Genomic DNA, 17,970 nt, shown 5'->3' with positions numbered 1-17,970 from the left:
TAAGCAAACACAGCTACTTTGTTTCATAGTATATACATTTGTAAGATGTTTTCTAGATACTGTAGTGCAGCATAACACACAGCAAAATGTAGGACAGTACTCAGTAACAATTAACAATGTTGAGCTGCACAGCTTTGGGGGACACTAATGGTTCATTTGTTTAAATAAAAGTTTTAATAAAAATTTCTGAAAATTGTCTCCTCATTGCCACTCTTGAGGTCGCCCACTTCAACCACTGGCATCCTTCCACTACAAGCGTTGATGCAGCCAGCTGCTTTCTGTGCTAGAAAAAACAATCAGACTCAGTTGAACCTCTCCTCAGAGTAATACATCAGCTTTTCCTTCTTCACTCTGCTGTAGATAGAGAGGGCTCCTCTTACACCATTATTCAGACAGCACTCTCCCTACCTCACCCTTCTTTAGCCAAGCAGCACTCACCCTTTTCGCCATTCTAAAGTCAAACAAGCCTCTCCCTCTGCTGCATTAAGGCAAGGCCTTTCCTTCATTGGGGTTCATTTAGCTTGAATTTCTCCTTTTCACCCTGATGCAGCCAGACAGCACTCTCCCTTCTTCACTTTCCTAAAGTCCTGTGGGGGGTTTTCTTCTTCACATTACTGCAGTCAGACAGGGCTCTTCCTTATTACCCTTTCTGCAGTCATGCAGGACTCTTCCTTCACATTTCTACATTCAGACTGGGCTCTTCCTTCATATTTCTACACCGTGACTCCATCAGACAGGACTCTTCCCATCTTCACCCTTCTCATGGTAAACAGGACACTCCTTACACCATGGCCATGGTGCAGGCAGTTAGGCAGTGCTTTTCTCTCTCCATCTACACCACTCAAGACTGGGCAGGGCCCACTCATCATTCGCTTATAGTCAAACAGGGCACTCTTTACACTCTGCTGCTCATACGTGGCTCTCCCTTCTCCACCCTGATTTAGCCAAGAGGGGTCTGCCTTTCAATTTAAGGAATAGAGGTACCAAAGCACTCATATCTTGAACTTTGGATTCAGTTGCTTTAGACTACATGAGTACTTTGAAAGGTTACAGCAAGAAACCACTTTTTTTAAAACTAAAACTAAAATGAATCGTCTAAATTAGGGTCAAACAGCTGCTTACAGGACCACACTCATGTTTTTATATGTGAGTACTAAAAACATTGTAAAAGATTAACAATCTAATACTGGGTGTATATACATCACATATTATCACATTTAGTTAATGTGCCTTTTCTACTTCAATACCTGGTTGGACTGGCTGCACTCTGTGCTCAGTGGGTGTAGAAGTGAGGGGGTTGCCGTTCACCATCCCTGCATCAGCAGGCAACAGAGGTGGCCGCAGACGGCCATGGCCAAACTGTGCTTTTGGTAAGGGGGGTCTTTGTATGGGGGATCCCAGGCTAAGCACCATGAGACATGCAATAAAAGACTGCCAAAATGGTATCAGCTGCAGTGTCTAGGCTTGGCACCACACAACCAGCCACACTGGAAGTAAGCACAGGCAATACAGTGATCCAGGCTTTAGCCAGCCGTATTGAATGAATTAGCCAATGTGAGGCAAATGCGGGTGGGCAGCCCCAGTGCCAATGGCTGAAACTCTCTTACATTCCATATTGAGACGCAGGGTGAGTTGTGTGACATGACATTGTTAATGGGAATAAACCAGGATTAATGGTTTATGTACTGTGCAGTCCAAAATATGTTATGGTAGGTGTTGTCTCTGTGTAGATTCTGCGGCCCACTTTCATCCACAACCACCTCTTTACAATTATTCTTTCTTTTCTGGTAGTCAGGAGGGGTGGGGGCAACTCGCTGAGTTTTATTCCATGGAATTCCATGGAGTTGCATAAAAACTCTGCAAGATTTCGCGGAGTTCCACTCAACCCTACATTATACACTACACCGGGTTCTTCTGACTGAGAGACTGCGGACCTGAGCAAAGGCCGCGGTGTGTGCAGTTGCTGTGTGTCCTGTGTGAAGGGGGCGAGTTGGATCTAGAACGTCTGCATCTTGCTGTTTTACCTGAGCTGCTGCGGGCTTTGCCAGAGGAGAAGGAGGCTCATTAACACGAGGCAGTGCAGTGCTGCAAGTGTGCCTTAAACACAGCTTGCGACCACAGGACTTACTAGGAGCACTGGGCAACATGGTCTGGAAAGATCCGAGCTCATTGTTCGCAGCTCAGCCACCTTGCACCAAACCGGACTTGGTTGGACTGGATTTCGGAGAGGTGACCCTCTGAGTGGCGAAGAGGATGAGCTGTGTCCCCAATGGGAAGCACACGGGCCAGGCCCTAGTCCCCCTGAGGTACATAAAGCGCACCTGGGCCCAGATGTCTTCCAGAGCTATATCCAGCGCCACCCGCCCAATTCCACGAGGAAATGCAGCAGCCTAGCCAAACCGAAGACTGACATGAGAGGCACCCTGAAATAAGGGCCAACGAGAGACGGCTTCACCTGCAAGACCTCAGCAGTCTATGAGAGACGACTCTAGACGCTACAAACAGGCGCCGTCCAGGGAAGGCGGGGGCCTCTTGAGACACTGGAAGGGCAAACTGATGTGTGCTTTTTCTGTCAAAGCAGCTCTGGTTTAGAATGAGACTTGTTTAGGCTTCATTTCCTATTTGGTACCTTTTGGTTTGGAAAACGAAAATCAATTGTCGTATTGGTTGCTTTTTTTAAAACCAACAGTTATTTAAACATACAGGCCAGCTCAGAGGAATGCAAGTTAAATAATAGCAACCTTATTTGTGTTACTCAAACCTTGAGTTGTAGCAACACAGAGCGCTTTGGAATATTTTAAGGACCCACGAAAAAAATTATAGGTGCAGTATGAAACTGCACATTGGTGACACATCCCATTGACTTCTCACTCACCCACTTAAGCAGTTGCTCGTTCGCATTTAATCACAAAGTGCCAGTAACGCCCTAACTCAATATGCACATTAGCTCATTGTACTGACTGCTTATGTCACAAATTACATATGGTGTATGCTTGAGTTGCAGTGGTTGGAAGACTTATTTTTATCCATGCATGGGATAGTCTCACTCACAAAGGACTCACAGGAGGCCTCTTGCGGCTACAGCCCATGTGAACAAACACAAATATAACTGATTTGTGAACAACCAATAGCATGGCGCAGAATATGCAGAGGAAGGCAAAACTCCAGAAACTTGTGGGAGGAAATGAGGAGTGCTAGGGACTCTGGTTTGAAGACCCACATACTTTTGCTTCTTGACCCACTGGTTCACGTTAGAATGAACCAGTTTGTTCTGCCGGTGGAGACTTCAGCTCTCCGACTGCGATGCAAACAGGGGTTGCCACAGTGCTCAACCTACCTTCAAGGCGGAAACATATTGTATTAGTGGTGAGGAAATTGTGTAGCTATATTATAGGCCAGTATAATATTTTTCACAATTATTTTCATATGATTGGATTAACGACTTCATGCCAGCTATTCATGCGCTAAAAGTCCCCACGGACTGAGCCCTTGACTAAGATTGGTGTATACACTATTTGAGATTATCTTTGGCCCAAGGCACTACAAGCGCCCCTGATGCTGTGTATTGTTTTGTTTTGTTGCCGCATTTCTGTCTCTGAAGTGAGCCTGGCTTCTAACAACGCAAGTGGAAATATTCTGACTTTTTACTGAGCACCTTGTTTCTGAGGGAAACCTGTTGCCAATGACGAATTGGTGTCCACCTGAAAGAGACGGAAGATGCAAGTGACTGGCGTGCATTGGCTTAGTGGCAAGAAATAGTAGAATTGCCACCAAAGTGTGCTCTGTCTACCTGGACTTTTGTCAAAGTCTACACCCTTGACACCAGTGCTGATCAATTCAGCCAGTGAAGTGGCTGAATTTTTTAGTAAATTCCGCATTACACGAGTAACACAGAAATAATACATTCCTCCAATTCCACCCACCCATAGTACGGAGGCAGGCTCACATCCACATCTTACAACTGGGTGAGAAACCGTCAGCAAAATCACTTTGACCACTCATGGCATATTGTGCTACTAAGCCTGTGTATGACACCTGTGCACTGCTAAGGAACACTTCTCCATAATGCATTCCATTATCCACAGCTCAAATAGGCAATGCCAGAATATGTTGACAAGAACATTTCCAGCATCAAGACTTAATGGCAAATGGCAGCTTAGCATCTTTCCTGCACAATGCTGTAAGAAATTGAGTTATTGGTTGAGGGTGGTGAATACCCTTCCCAAGCAACAACCACAATCCTTGTCAGGGTGAACCACCAAAGTCAATAAATTACCTGTGCTTAACCCTCTGGTAGCTTGGCACAGATCATTCAGGTTTGATTTAGTGGCACTGTGTTAGGCATTCATGCAGCATACAAACAAAATAAAATCAAAACATAATACAATAAAAATCCCATACCAATTTAAACAAATAGTAAAATTACAAATTGCCACTTGCAGTCATCTGATTGTGCTAGACCAGAGGAAAGTCAGAAGTTCAGGCCAACAGTGATGGAGCATGGACTCAATAAAGGGACCAGGTTAGTCCCCCTGAAGTCCAGAGCAAAGAGTTCCATTGGTGGAGGAGGAGCCATGAGGAGCAAGGAGAGCGTTGCGGTTGGTCGTCACTGTAGTGCAAAGAGCTGGCCGGGCAGTGCGGCCTGTTGTTCCTGTAGCATGAAGAGTGGGTCAAGTGTCACTTATGGTTGTTGCAGTAGTGCAAATTGCAGATCTCACGTTGCCAATCTGCATTGACGGTTGCTGTAGCATAAAAAGTCGGGTTTTCCGGAGCTTCACGCTGGTGGTCGTCTCGGGCCGCTAGACCCTTTTATAAGCACTCATAACAGTATTTTCAACCATGTTTTGTTTCAAATTTTTCCATATCAACATAATTTGTTCAAAATGCATCAAATGTAATCATTTTGAAAAAGGCAAAAATAACAAATGTTACAATGCTATGTATCATAAATACAAAAAAGGGAAGCCATCAGATCTAGATTGGGTATTTAAAATGGATACATATTTCGGTTTTTATCTGCATATGAAATAATGGAAGTCAAATACAAAACTGGATGCAAAACTTGATGAAATATAACGAAAGAACTCTGTCATTTTAATTTTTTTTTTTTTATTGTTTTCTGTAGCATGCATGACTTTCAAGTATTCATCTCTTTTACAGCCATTACGCAGATGGCCCATCAATCATTGTATATGTCATTTAAAGTCACTTAAATGAATTCTTCCCCAACAGTCCTAACCCCCCTCCCCTTTACCCCCACCCCCGGATGTATGACGTTACAACGCGTAATTTTACAACGCAGACAGTTACATCGCAATTTTTACAACGCAGCAACATTTACAACGCATACCATTACAACGCAAGACATTACATAGCAGATGCTATTACAACGCATGCCATTACAACGTAAGTATAGGTAAGTATATTATTTTAATTAAAAATGAAATTTATTAACTTATAATTAATTTAAAAAATGTAATTATTTAAAAATAATTAATTTGTACTTATATATATTTTAAAAAGTAGTTTATTTTTAAAAGAACTATTATTATTATTATTATTATTAAAGAACTATAATAATAAATAAAATTAATCAACATTTTTTTTTATAACCCTAAAAATACCCCTGTACCCCAAAACACAAACCCAACCCTGAACCCTAAAAATACCCCTGTACCCCAAAACCCAACCCCAGCCCTAAAACCTAAAATTACCCCTGTACCCCAAAACCCAAACCCAGCCCTAAAACTTAAAAAATACCCCTGTACCCCAAAACCCAAACCCAGCCCTAAAACCTAAAAATACCCCTGTACCCCAAAACCCAAACCCAGCCCTAAAACCTAAAAATACCCCTGTACCCCAAAACCCAAACCCAGCCCTAAAACCTAAAATTACCCCTGTACCCCAAAACCCAAACCCAGCCCTAAAACCTAAAAATACCCCTGTACCCCAAAACCCAAACCCAGCCCTAAAACCTAAAAATACCCCTGTACCCCAAAACCCAAACCCAGCCCTAAAACCTAAAAATACCCCTGTACCCCAAAACCCAAACCCAGCCCTAAAACCTAAAAATACCCCTGTACCCCAAAACCCAAACCAAGCCCTGAAACCTAAAAATACCTCTGTACCCCAAAACCCAAACCCAGCCTTAAAACCTAAAAATACCCCTGTACCCCAAAACCCAAACCCATCCCTGAAACCTAAAAATACCCCTGTACTCCAAAACCCAAACCCAGCCCTGAAACCTAAAAATACCCCTGTACCCCAAAACCCAAACCCAGCCCTAAAACCTAAAAATACCCCTGTACCCCAAAACTCAAACCCAGCCCTAAAACCTAAAATTACCCCTGTACCCCAAAACATATACCACAGTACCCCAAAACATATACTCCTATACTCATACTTATTTTTTTAAATTACTTAAATTAATATATTTAATTTATAAAATAAAAAAACATAAAATAATATATTTATTTATTATTATTATTAATTAAATTAATTAAATAATAAATAAAATAAAAAAATTAAATACTTACCTATACTTACGTTGTAATAACATGCGTTGTAATAGCATCTGCTATGTAATGTCATGCGTTATAAAGGCATGCGATGTAATGGATCCAGCGTTGTAAAAGTTGCGTTGTAATAGAAGTGCGTTGTAAAAGTTGCGATGTAACGGTGCAATACCCCACCCCCTGTCAGTGTGCTCCAGCTTATCCGGCTCAATCTATAGCTACCGAACCGTCCTGTCTCCCAACCCATCAAACAGGGGAAAAGAAAGTAAAAAACAAACAAACAGGATGTTCCATTGATTAAGTGTATGTTCCTTGCGTCTCCGCGCGATCCCGCTAGTACCACTAAGCCTGGAATATGCAAAACGGCCCCTCCTCGCAGTGCTACTTGGTACTCCATTCCTCACATGAAGGAACTCTGTCATGATAACACAATTGACTGAACATGCATGCAGATTATATGATGCAAGTACACTTAGTTTAAAAGAAAACACCCATATTTAAATTAAAAAATATATATATATATATAAGTATATGTATGTATATCTTTTAAATGTTGTTACAAGTAAACCTATTCATTGTGGGATATGTGATGGAACTAATGATTGCTGTATATACCTATTCAATTAGGCAGTGAAAGAACTACAAACATCTACCCGTGAAGCTATTGTTCTCCTGAAAGCATTAATCGAAGAAGTACGGAACAGTGCAGATGAAGAAGAGACTTCAATCAACAGCTTGTTTAGCAGCATGCAGGTACCACCATTCAAAACTTTCAATAGTGCTCTACAAGGTACACCACAAGTATCTTGCACCTATGTCCTTTTCCACAAAATGTATGTACTTTCACAAGTACTTGTTCTCAGCAAGTCTTAGGAGGGAACACTGGCAAACGTTCACTGTATGCTTAGGTATAGATACATCCCAGATAGTGGTATTATAGGACCTTTAACCCCAGCTGTACTATAAAAAGTTTCGTGGCACAGTCTTGAACCCGCATGAAGTCAGAAACATGGATGAAAAAGTATCACAAAATCTTAGTTAAAATTCCTCAGCCCATAAAAGGAAGTTATGTTAGAAGTAGTAGGGAGCACATGGTGTGGACCCACTAGTTCATTTCCAGTACTATATCTGTCCTCAATTACTATGACACAGAATGTTTGGCCATTAATTCTTTGCTGGATTCTACAGTAAGGTATGTTCCACAAAAGTCTCCATTTATACCTCCCTAGGTGATGACTTAGTTGAATGCTGAAAGAGTCACAGGAGGAGCTTACTGGGTGCCATACAGATTTCTAATATGTCTTGGCAAACCCGGTGTGACATCCATTGTAAAGTGTTTGGTGCTGGGAGACATTTGTGAGATGATATCAGACTCCCATCACATTAAACTTGAATCTTGCATTCTTCAATAACTATATTGTTTAAGATGTGACCAATTATATTTGGATGGTTTTCCGGTGTTAAATACCTGTAAGAAACCAGTATAAATATTCATTATTTTCTTCTAGTTTCTCTTTTATCTGACAATATTTTCCCAAATAAGAATATATTTGATAATCTGATAAGCATAGCACCAATATCATTCTGCAAATTGCATAGTCAAGTATTCACAAAGACGCATTTGGATTATATCTGCCTCAGAAATACGTTTTGGTCTCCGTGTGGTTTGTTTCCTGGCCAGTAGTTCTCATTTTCAGATGAGCTTCAGTGACCCGGAAAATATATCTCTGGGTTTTTATAGCATTTGTAGACACCCAAGTGCCACAAGGCACTGCGGAGTCCACATGCAAAGCACATAGGAGGGCAGTCTCTCCAATTCACCCTGGCAATTGTATGTATATAATGTATGTATGTATGTGGGATGTTTTTTATATTGTGAATCCAGCTAGGAAGCAGAGAAATCAAAGAAGTTGTAAGGCATTGACAAAGTGGGCAATTGCCAAGTCCCCCGTTCCATCCACAGGGGCCCTGTGAAAGTGAAGGGTTTTCTTTGTCATTTTAAACTATATTTTTATTTCAACTTCTAAGTCAACATTGTTTCAACTTTTAAGTCAAAATTGTTTGCTATTGTGAGGCGTTTAAGTAGAAAAAATATTTCCTGCCCAGAGTCCCAAAACCCTTAAAATGATACTGAGAGAAAAGCTGAACAATGGGCGAGAGCCCAATTGCATGAATAAAGGTAGCTTAGAAATAGGGCAAAAACAATGAAACCTTGCAGAGTATGGAGACAATGGTCTTTGAAGAGCTAAATCACCGAGTTCTTTCCCAACTGCAGAAGGTTAGAGCACTTTTGATGTCCGTAAGGATGCTATTCACAGAATGATCTAACCGGTTATTTTATTTGGAGATGCTTACACTCAGTTTTTTCCATACATGCTTGTGGTGTAGCTCGACGAATCCTCATACAATGCCAGACTCCCCTTGCAGAGAATAATCTATTTAGTCCACCTTTTCCAACACCCTCATTACTTTGCACAATTTTTCTGTGATTACTCATATCTCTGAATGAGATTCAGAAAGTCCCTCAAATTGCCAGGGAGATTCAGAGTTCAGGCAAATATTCAAATGCCACAAATCTGAGAGCTGTCAATGTGATAAACGTGAAAATTAAACCAATATTAGCTAAAAAAATAATTTTCTACAGCAAGAAAGTAGAAGGCTTCTATAATTGCTTTTTTTTTACCTATACATGTAAATAAAGTGCAGTACGTGTGGTGAGGTGAAAGCAATACTGCCTGTTAGAAATGGGATCTCTGGTTGGCTAAGGCTTGTGCCAAAGCCAGGCATAGACCACCACTCTAGTCAGGGCAAGGGAGTTACACGCCAAAGATAACCCCTGCTCACCCCCTTGGTAGCCGCTCCCGAGCAGTCAGGCTTATCTTGGAGGCAATTCGTAATGCGTTTGCGCAGCACACTCACAGCAACAACATACTAGGCACATCACAAAAGGAACTCCACACAAAGTTATATCAAAAATAGCCTTTGTATTCTCATAACACATTAGAATAGTAATCACATAATATGCACTGTGCCACTTGGCACTAGGCCATATTTGCAGGGGATTATATACACCTGACGGGACCAACTGTATCACTGTCAGGACCATCACAAGTACACACAATAGATGTAGAACATAAAATACACTTAAAACACAACCAGAAATTGCTGGTAAACACCGTCCTTAGCATCATCTCCTGCAACATAAATCATATTATGCACGCAGCATCACATTAGGCGTGAAATATATTCTGCGCCAACCTCATGAGAATAAACACATTATGCGATATCCTCACCAGCCTATACGCATTAGACCATAACCTCATAAGCATAAACACATTGTGCAATAACCTCATAAGTCTGAACGCATTAGACAATAATCTCACACGTAAACACATTATGCATGAACCCTGGTGCATAAATTACAGGGCATGAATCGCATTTCCTGTGCACCACATAAATCACAGTAGGGCCTGTCGCCCTATTCACCTCACAGTCCCCCTGGCCAACTGGCCTTCTCAGAGGGCTCAAATGCCCTATGTCCAAAATGTCAGGGCGGCTGCCAATGCAGCAGAGTTCACACGTGTGCAATTGCGCAGACCTAAATGATACAACTTTCACTAAGTGCTGTATAGCTAGAAATCAAATAAAGGTCCTGGCACCACTGTGCCCTCTCTTATCCCACTCTGGGACTTCTAAAACACATGCCCATCTCGTTGCAGCTGCCCGTGCTGGTGCGGTGCGGCTGGAAAAATAAATCAGCCCTGGCACCATGGTGCCTCCTCTGTCCCACTCAGGGACTCTATCAAAAATGTGTCCAAATGGCCATGGGCCCCTCAGGACCCTCTGGAGCATCCCAGGGCTCCAGGCACCAACAACGTGCCTCAGGGGACCCCCCCTGGGACTCGCAAGAATGCCCCCATCGTTGGAGATGCCAAGTATCAAGCGGGGCAAATGTAGAGCAATATGGCCAACACTGGGAAAAGCATGGGCCACTCTGGACCCTTTAAAAACAAATCCCAACAACGTTGGAGCTGCCCGCTCTCTGGCGGGACCGCTCGGACTCTGTGCCTCGATCAGAACCACTCACACTGGTGGTGTCCCTACTCACCAGGACTCTGAACGGAGGGAGTCTCTCTGCCAATGATGCAGACTAGGAGACTCCGGTCCCCCTCCCTCGGGACAGCTCTCCTCCAATGCGGCGGGGGGTAGGCACTGACAATGTGCCTTGGGCCCCCCTCCGCTGTAATCACTCACTTGCGGCAGCATGTGGGGCTTCCCTCACTCACGGGAGCACCGCGCTGCCATCAGCGGCCTCTTCTCCCATCACCTGGGCACCCTCCTGGGACCCGGGACTTCCAGGTGGAGCCCACAAGGCTCCAGACTTCTTCTGGTCAGCTTCTTTTGCCGGCCTCGTGGCTGTGGGCTCCGCCCACAGTCAGGCTGCCTCTGCCTGGCTTCAGGGTCACGCTGGAAGCGGCCCGGCGGCACCTCTCTTGGTGGCAATATGGGGTAGGCTCCCATTACCAGTAACAGCCATTGTGGGGTGGGCACCCACCCACATCATCAAAAACGCGGGGTGGGCTGCCGCTATAAGAGCATGCACAGACGCGGGGTGGGCTACCGCTCGAGGACCAACTTGTGGGGTGGGCACCCGCTCTTCCGGGCACAGTGCGCATAAAGCGGGGTGGGCTTCCCCTCGCTCCCACAATTCAGGGGAATCCCTCACAAGTGATGTACAGCTCAGCGCTGTGGAGCTCAAGTGCTTCTCTGCTCCTAGAAATTAGAATATAGCGCTCACAAGGCGCTTAGGAGATGCATCTTCAACAATAAAAGCCTGTTCAGGTCCTGGAGATCAAGGGGGCAATGCTGGGCCAGGGAGGCGAGCCCTCATGGCAGTATCCTCCTGGGCCCCAGCAGCAGCGCGCCCCAGCAGGATTCAGGAACAGCACACCAGCTCATGGAAGAGAACAATTTCATGGGGTCACAGCCCCTATATTTATGCTACATAATGTCTTTGTCTGTAGTGCAGGACTTGGGGAACCAGATTGAACTGGTTCATGGGGGATTTGGAGCACTTTGTTTTCCAAGCTCCTCTTCCCCTTTGTTAGGTGATCAGACACACCACGGGGGCGGAGCCACCATTGTACAGGCTGGGCACAGTCCTATTCAAAGTCGGGGGATTACTCCTCCCACTACTCCCAGTCCAGGTGTCCCTCACAAGCTAGACATGCAATTCACATCAGGTTGGCAGACACAGCACACAAAAATGCCATCTTCTGAAAGTGGCATTTCCCACATAGTCATAATGAATCTGCGCACACCCTTGTGCAGCATTTAATATTACAATTCCAACCATACCAGCCTTGACCACACTGCTCCTCTCATATAATAAATTACCACTGACACACACTGATCAGGGAATCCCCAATGCATTCCTATGGGAGGGCAGGCCAATCTCAGCAAGGTAACACAGAGAACGCATGCACTTTGCACTGGACCACAGTGCTAAAGTGCCCAGAGGCCTAACCACCAACACCATGTCAGGAATAAGGTGGGGAGAAAGGCAAAAAGTTTAGGGATGATCCTGAAAAAAGGGCCAAGTCCAACACTTCCCTTTTAATGAAAGCAGCGCTTTTTTTTTACAATTAAGCCCTGCATGTGTCTGCCATGGTGGGTGGATCAATATTTTTATGTTGCAGAAAATTATGTCTGATGTAAGTGAATCACTGGATCCCTGGTGCAGTGTGCACCACTGTAAAACCTCCTACCACAAATCATACGCAAAGAGAAATAACACCAGATTCAAATATTCCTCAAATATTTTTCATGACACCGATATTGTTTCATATTTCATTTAAAAGCTCATTTAAATATTTGTGCCACAAAATACCGTTCTAGTTGCTAGAATGATATACTATGGCACTGGTATCACATGGCTGGGTCAATCTAAAATACATAGGTCATGTTCAAGGCACGGCCAATTTAATTAAGGCCAAATTAACATGAAAACTTGTCAGAGGTGATCATCGGACCTTCAAGATAAATAAACATTATTGGAACACCACACACAGCCATTAGGAAATTAACAGTAACTAAAGTAAAGAAGGTAGAGTTCCACTACACTTTAAGTGGATGCAGTCCGCACCCAATTCCCGGTCTTGCTATCATCAAAATCTTTGCACAACAGAGACCCAATAAGTATGGCCCAATCCAGTCAGAGGCATCTCCGGCCAAATGTAGAAGTTTCCGCTGGCCAAGCAGACATTTCAAGAATCAGCAGAAACCCCAGTCGCAGCAGTTCCTATCAATGCATTACAACTTTACTTTATGGCTCCGTCAACATGACAGAGCTGTACAGTAAACTTACCAAGTTTTTTTATTCAAAAAGACAATTTTAAATTGAATTGATATTCTCTTTTTGAAAATAAAAAAACAACACCCCCCTTTGCCTGTCTGCCCATATAAATTAGGTGGGAGGACATTGGGTTTGACCATGGTAGAGAGGGAGTAGTCTCTGCTGTCATCATATCTATGGTCCATCCAACTCTAAAATCAGGTGGGCGGACATTATATTGGCAGGGAGGGAGCTCCGTTATTGATGCGATGGATTTCCCTCCATAGAAACATACAAATTAGACCCAAAGTTCTTAAGTAAGGATGAAAAATCCACAAATATTGTATTCTGTGCCGCAAGATTTAATAATTTCATGCTTAATAATTTTCTTATCCATATTGCAATATTCGGGGGAGCTTGGGTGGGGTGGGCAGGGGGCTATGATTACAGGTGGCAATTAGGGCAATATATATGTATTTAATATGACAATGGAGGAAGTCACATGTTTGGAGAATTAGAAATTGTGAGAGTACTACACTCAGAACAGAACAGAACTAGCTTTATTCGATTTTATACATGTAAAATCACAAAAGCAAACACGAAGGTTAAAAACACAGCATCTCACACAAAGATATATTTCAAGAAAGTGCAATTGATATCAGAAATCACAGTTAGACCAATGTCTCAGAGATTTATATTCATCACAGAGTTTCAAATTCACTTACCCGTATACAATTTAAATCGAAATAATCTTTCTCACTTTCACAGTGCTTTTTAAAAAACAAACAATTGCGTTAGTAAAACATTAATTATCTAAAAATTGCAAAATTAAGAACGCTGGTCTGCATTGTGTACATCCCCTAGTTTTAAAATTGGTAGGATCCAACTCCTTCTTTGCGTTTTATAAAATTTACAGAATAAAACCACATGAATCGACAATTTCTGGGACTGATTATCGCATGGGCAACTGCTTAACTTATTCGGCCAGTTGTTTATTTCAGGAAAGCTTCTCATGCGATGAAAAATCCCAAATCTAAAATGAGTCAGTGTGAATTTATCATACCCATTTAAAATGTACTGTATATACAGCTGTATAAAGTAGGGGGTTAAGATCAGTTGGTGCAATTATACTGATGGTTTACTTACTTCTAGAGTGAATCTATTTGCCTCCAGGTGGGTCATACAGATTCTTTTGAACTCCTTCCTGGAGAATTTATGGATTCAGGAAAGTTATAGTAGTCTGGGTAGCCGAGATCATACATGCAGTTTTTTATATATTTTAACCAGGAGATCTGAGTGGCCTGATCCAACTTCATGCTGTCCCTAATGATAACGCGGTTAAGACCAGTTCTAGGGGAGGTCCAGATCCTCTGCCATAGAAGAGCAGGCTGAACTTTAATAATGCCGGAGATGTACAAAACACTCAGTTTAGTGTGGCAATTGTAAATAGAAGTGCTACCCGGGACCACAAGAAGGAACTTTAAAAATGTCTTTTCAACCTTCTGGATAAGTTGGGTATCTCGAAGTCCGCACACACCCGCCCCATCGATGGCTATACTGACACATTTTGCTTGTTGGATTTGCAAGAGCAGAGCTGGTGGCCTTCCGCACAATTTCTGTGCAAAATTGGCCGATGCTGCCGTGGATTTCATAAAAAGCAAACTCCTGCTTTTAACAGCATGATGCCAAGACCCCTCGGAATTAAATAAAATACCTAAGTATGAGAATGTCTTGGTCGATTCCACCCTACTGCCCCCTTAAACATACTCCTACATTTTGAACTACCCTTCCCACACTTCATTATATAGGTTTTTGAAGCATTTAGTCTCAAACCCAGATAATCCATGTATGCAGTGTAGGTAGGAAGTGTCTTTTGAAGATCCAATTGTGTACGGGCCATCAGCACAGCATTGTCCCTATACAAAAGGATGGCTATAGGGTGATTGTTTTTGTGGTGTATCCTTGGTCTTCTCCACCAATGCATGTTCCAGACCATTTGTGTATAATGTAAATAAAAACCGTGCCAGGACACTGCCCTGTCTGACCTCCCTTTCCCCGGTGAACGGTGTAGTGCATTCCCCCCTGGATCCATAGTGGACCCTAGCTTTCGCCAAACTACACAGCTGCCTCAAAAATGGGATCAGTAGGGGATCCACCCCCATATCTGTTAAAACGACCAAGAGTTTGCTGTGTATAACACAGTCGAAAGCAGCTGTAAGATCAACAAACGCTAAATAGAGACACCCTTTTTTGGCTTGCATGTATTTCCCTATCAAGATGCTAAGATTAAGGCCTTGCTCCATGGTACACAACCCCTGCCTAAAACCATATTGTACATTTGGCAGAATGTTTTTGTCTTCTGCCTAATCTTGAAGCCAGTTTAAGATGATCTGCCCTGCTACCTTTACCAAAGAATCCAATAAGGAGATTGGTCGGTAGCAAGCTGGATTGTGCCAGTCGCCCTTCTTAAATATGGGTACTATTATTGACTCAGACCAGGTCTTAATAAAACCGGTCGAATAGCATGTGTGCAGTACCTGTGTTAGTAGAGGAGCTCAAAGGGACAAGTTTGATTTAAAAGGTAAATTGGCACACCATTTGGGCGAGGAGCCTTGCCACCCATACTCGCATTGATTGCACTAATAACTTCGTCAAAAGTGAAATGGAGATCTATGGGAGATATTTCATGGGTAATAGTTCCCAGTTGACTACAGAGGGAGTTTGTACTGTCCTCGCCCGGGTGCTGATTATAGACTTTTGAAAAGAAATCCACCCATTGCCTTTCATCTATGGTGACCTCAAGGAGCATGAACCGCATGCCAAAATGCTGCACTATCTTTATTCAGTGAAGATTCATAGATAGTAGCCCACGCATTATCTTTTAGCTCCTTTTTTGCGTCTTTTTAGGACCCGGTTGTACTCCCTCCTACACTCCTTTATTTCATCTCTATCCCTTTCTGATCGGGGAAAGGCCAACTTTAGTTTGGTATACGGTTTTGGGCATTTTGTATCAAACCAGCCCTGGCTATGTGTATGCGCATCTTTGATCTCCACCCTAGGAGTGTTTTGTATTTCATGTGTAAGGTGAGCAAAAGTTTCTATAGTACTACACTCAATCATTCTTACAAGTTAAAATCATCCACACAACAATGGCAGAGTTTCAAGCAGTAATATTTTCTAATGAAATTAAACTGAGAAAAAGCAAAAATGCTTTTATGTATTTACTAACGATTATGCCTGAATATGATTTCCTCTGCCCTCTCCACCGACTCTATAATGGGGGAAGATAACTGATTTCCTTGTTGTACACCAAAGGCTTACAATAATATTCAAAAAGAAGGACTACATACATTATAGACATTAACTTTGCTTAAAAATTGGACTATACCTCTTCCTTCACTCCCATTACTGTTTACCTTAGACTTTCATACTATTATCTAGTAATAAATATGAAAATGAACGCACAATAAATGTACATTTCACAACAGAGCACTCAAAGCGGGATGAAAATTTTTCAGAGATGTGTGCTGTTCCACACGAAGACACATTACACTTGCACACAATGGTTCTTTTTACGTTGGCTTGACAGGGAAGCAGTCTACTGAAATATTGCTTAAAATAAGAGTAGGCTTTCGATCTCTCTGCAACCATAGCCCTCTTTGGGTAATACCTCTTCATCAATTTGTTTGAGACAGTGTCATTCACATCTTCGATCATCCTCCAGGAACTTTTCTCCCTCACTGTCATGCTAAACCACAGCCTCTCTAATTGCCCCCACAATGATGAGAGACCGGAGATAGATGAGCATGTGATGCAGGGACATCAGCAGCAGTATTTGCCCTGTGGTGCCAGCACTATACATCTCACACAGCATCCCTGCCCTCCGCTATAGTCTATAGAACACTACGGCGCTTAATTCTAGAACATGGCTTAGTAGATGTTTGGGCGAAACACAGGCATCCTGATTCTAGGTTCACTTTTTATACTTCTCCGCCTAATAAATTGTGTAGGTTGGACTATTTTTTTTTGTCCTCTACCAGTGGCTGGGGGCAAGATAAATCCCTTTCCGAGAGTCTTTTCAGATCATAACCCTTTGATACCTGACATTTTGCTGGCTGGATTTATCAGACCTTAAGGCTCTTTCAGCTTTGACAGAAAGTTGCTACTTGATACAACCTTTGTCAGGCACTTTACAGAGTGGTTAACACAGTTCTTCCAACTAAATCATAATACAGCTGCTAGCCCGATTGTTTGGGATGCTTTAAAAACTGGAATCCAGGGGGAGGGTCTTAGCTGCGAGCTGTTCTTACAGCAGCAGAAAAAGAGAGTTATTCAGGGACTAGTGGACGATCTTGTTCAGGCTGAAATTAGGCTCATTAAGGGACTACAAATTAATAAGGATATCTCTGAGGCGCGGGAGCTGGACATTGTTTGTTAGGCTAAAATCAGCCAGAACTGGAGTTTGGAGGTCACTGGTAAATATTCATTGTACAAAAGAGAATGTTATGAATATGGCAAGACCACTGGTAAATTTCTAGCCAGCTGGGTCAGGCAAAAAGTGGTGGGGAGGAGCATAGAAAGACCCCTCTGGCAGACTAGCAGAAACACCATTGGAGATTATGTCTGTTTTCAAGGACTTCTATAAGGAACTTTATACAGAAGGATTGGTAAGCTCTAGAGAGGGCTATGAGGAACTCGTTGGTGATATGGACAGCACAAGCTTATTGAGGTAGACCAAGCGCTCCTAGATCCCCTAATCTCGCTGGAGGATATTTGGGATGTGATCTGTTCACTGGCGCCGGGCAAGGCAGCTGGCCACGATAAGCTTCCTCTCGAGTTTTATAAAATCTTCTTCTTGGAATTACGCTGAGTACCTTTTTAGCTGCTCAGCAGGGCCAGGCTCCTCCTTATTGGGATCTGGCAAATATTGTTATTTTTTTTTTTGTTTAAAATGCTTTATTGAAAATTTAAAACAATGTAAAACATTGGTGCAATTAGTAGCATAATAGGAGCAAGTAACAACAATGAAATAAAAAACTAAGCAAAACTGATAATGTCCTATAGAAGAAAAATGTACTTAGTGAAAAAGCATTTTGGATATTTTAACTAAGAAGAAGAAAG

General features: G+C 42.7%; 1 protein-coding gene across 1 annotated transcript in view; it reads left to right on the top strand.

The window, feature by feature from the left end:
• RNF207 (ring finger protein 207) overlaps window positions 1-17,970 on the top strand; it is a 900,262-nt gene that overhangs the window by 419,472 nt on the left and 462,820 nt on the right. Inside the window, exon 7 of the mRNA XM_086921721.1 lies at window positions 7,143-7,268. Within this exon, the coding sequence (XP_086777847.1) occupies window positions 7,143-7,268 (126 nt within the window). The remainder of the gene's footprint in view (window positions 1-7,142; window positions 7,269-17,970) is intronic.

This window comes from Lissotriton vulgaris, chromosome 5 (assembly GCF_964263255.1).
Source record: "Lissotriton vulgaris chromosome 5, aLisVul1.2, whole genome shotgun sequence".
Lineage (NCBI taxonomy): Eukaryota > Metazoa > Chordata > Amphibia > Caudata > Salamandridae > Lissotriton > Lissotriton vulgaris.
The sequence above is the reverse complement of the archived record's forward strand: the minus strand, read 5'-3'. Positions and strand labels throughout refer to the sequence as shown.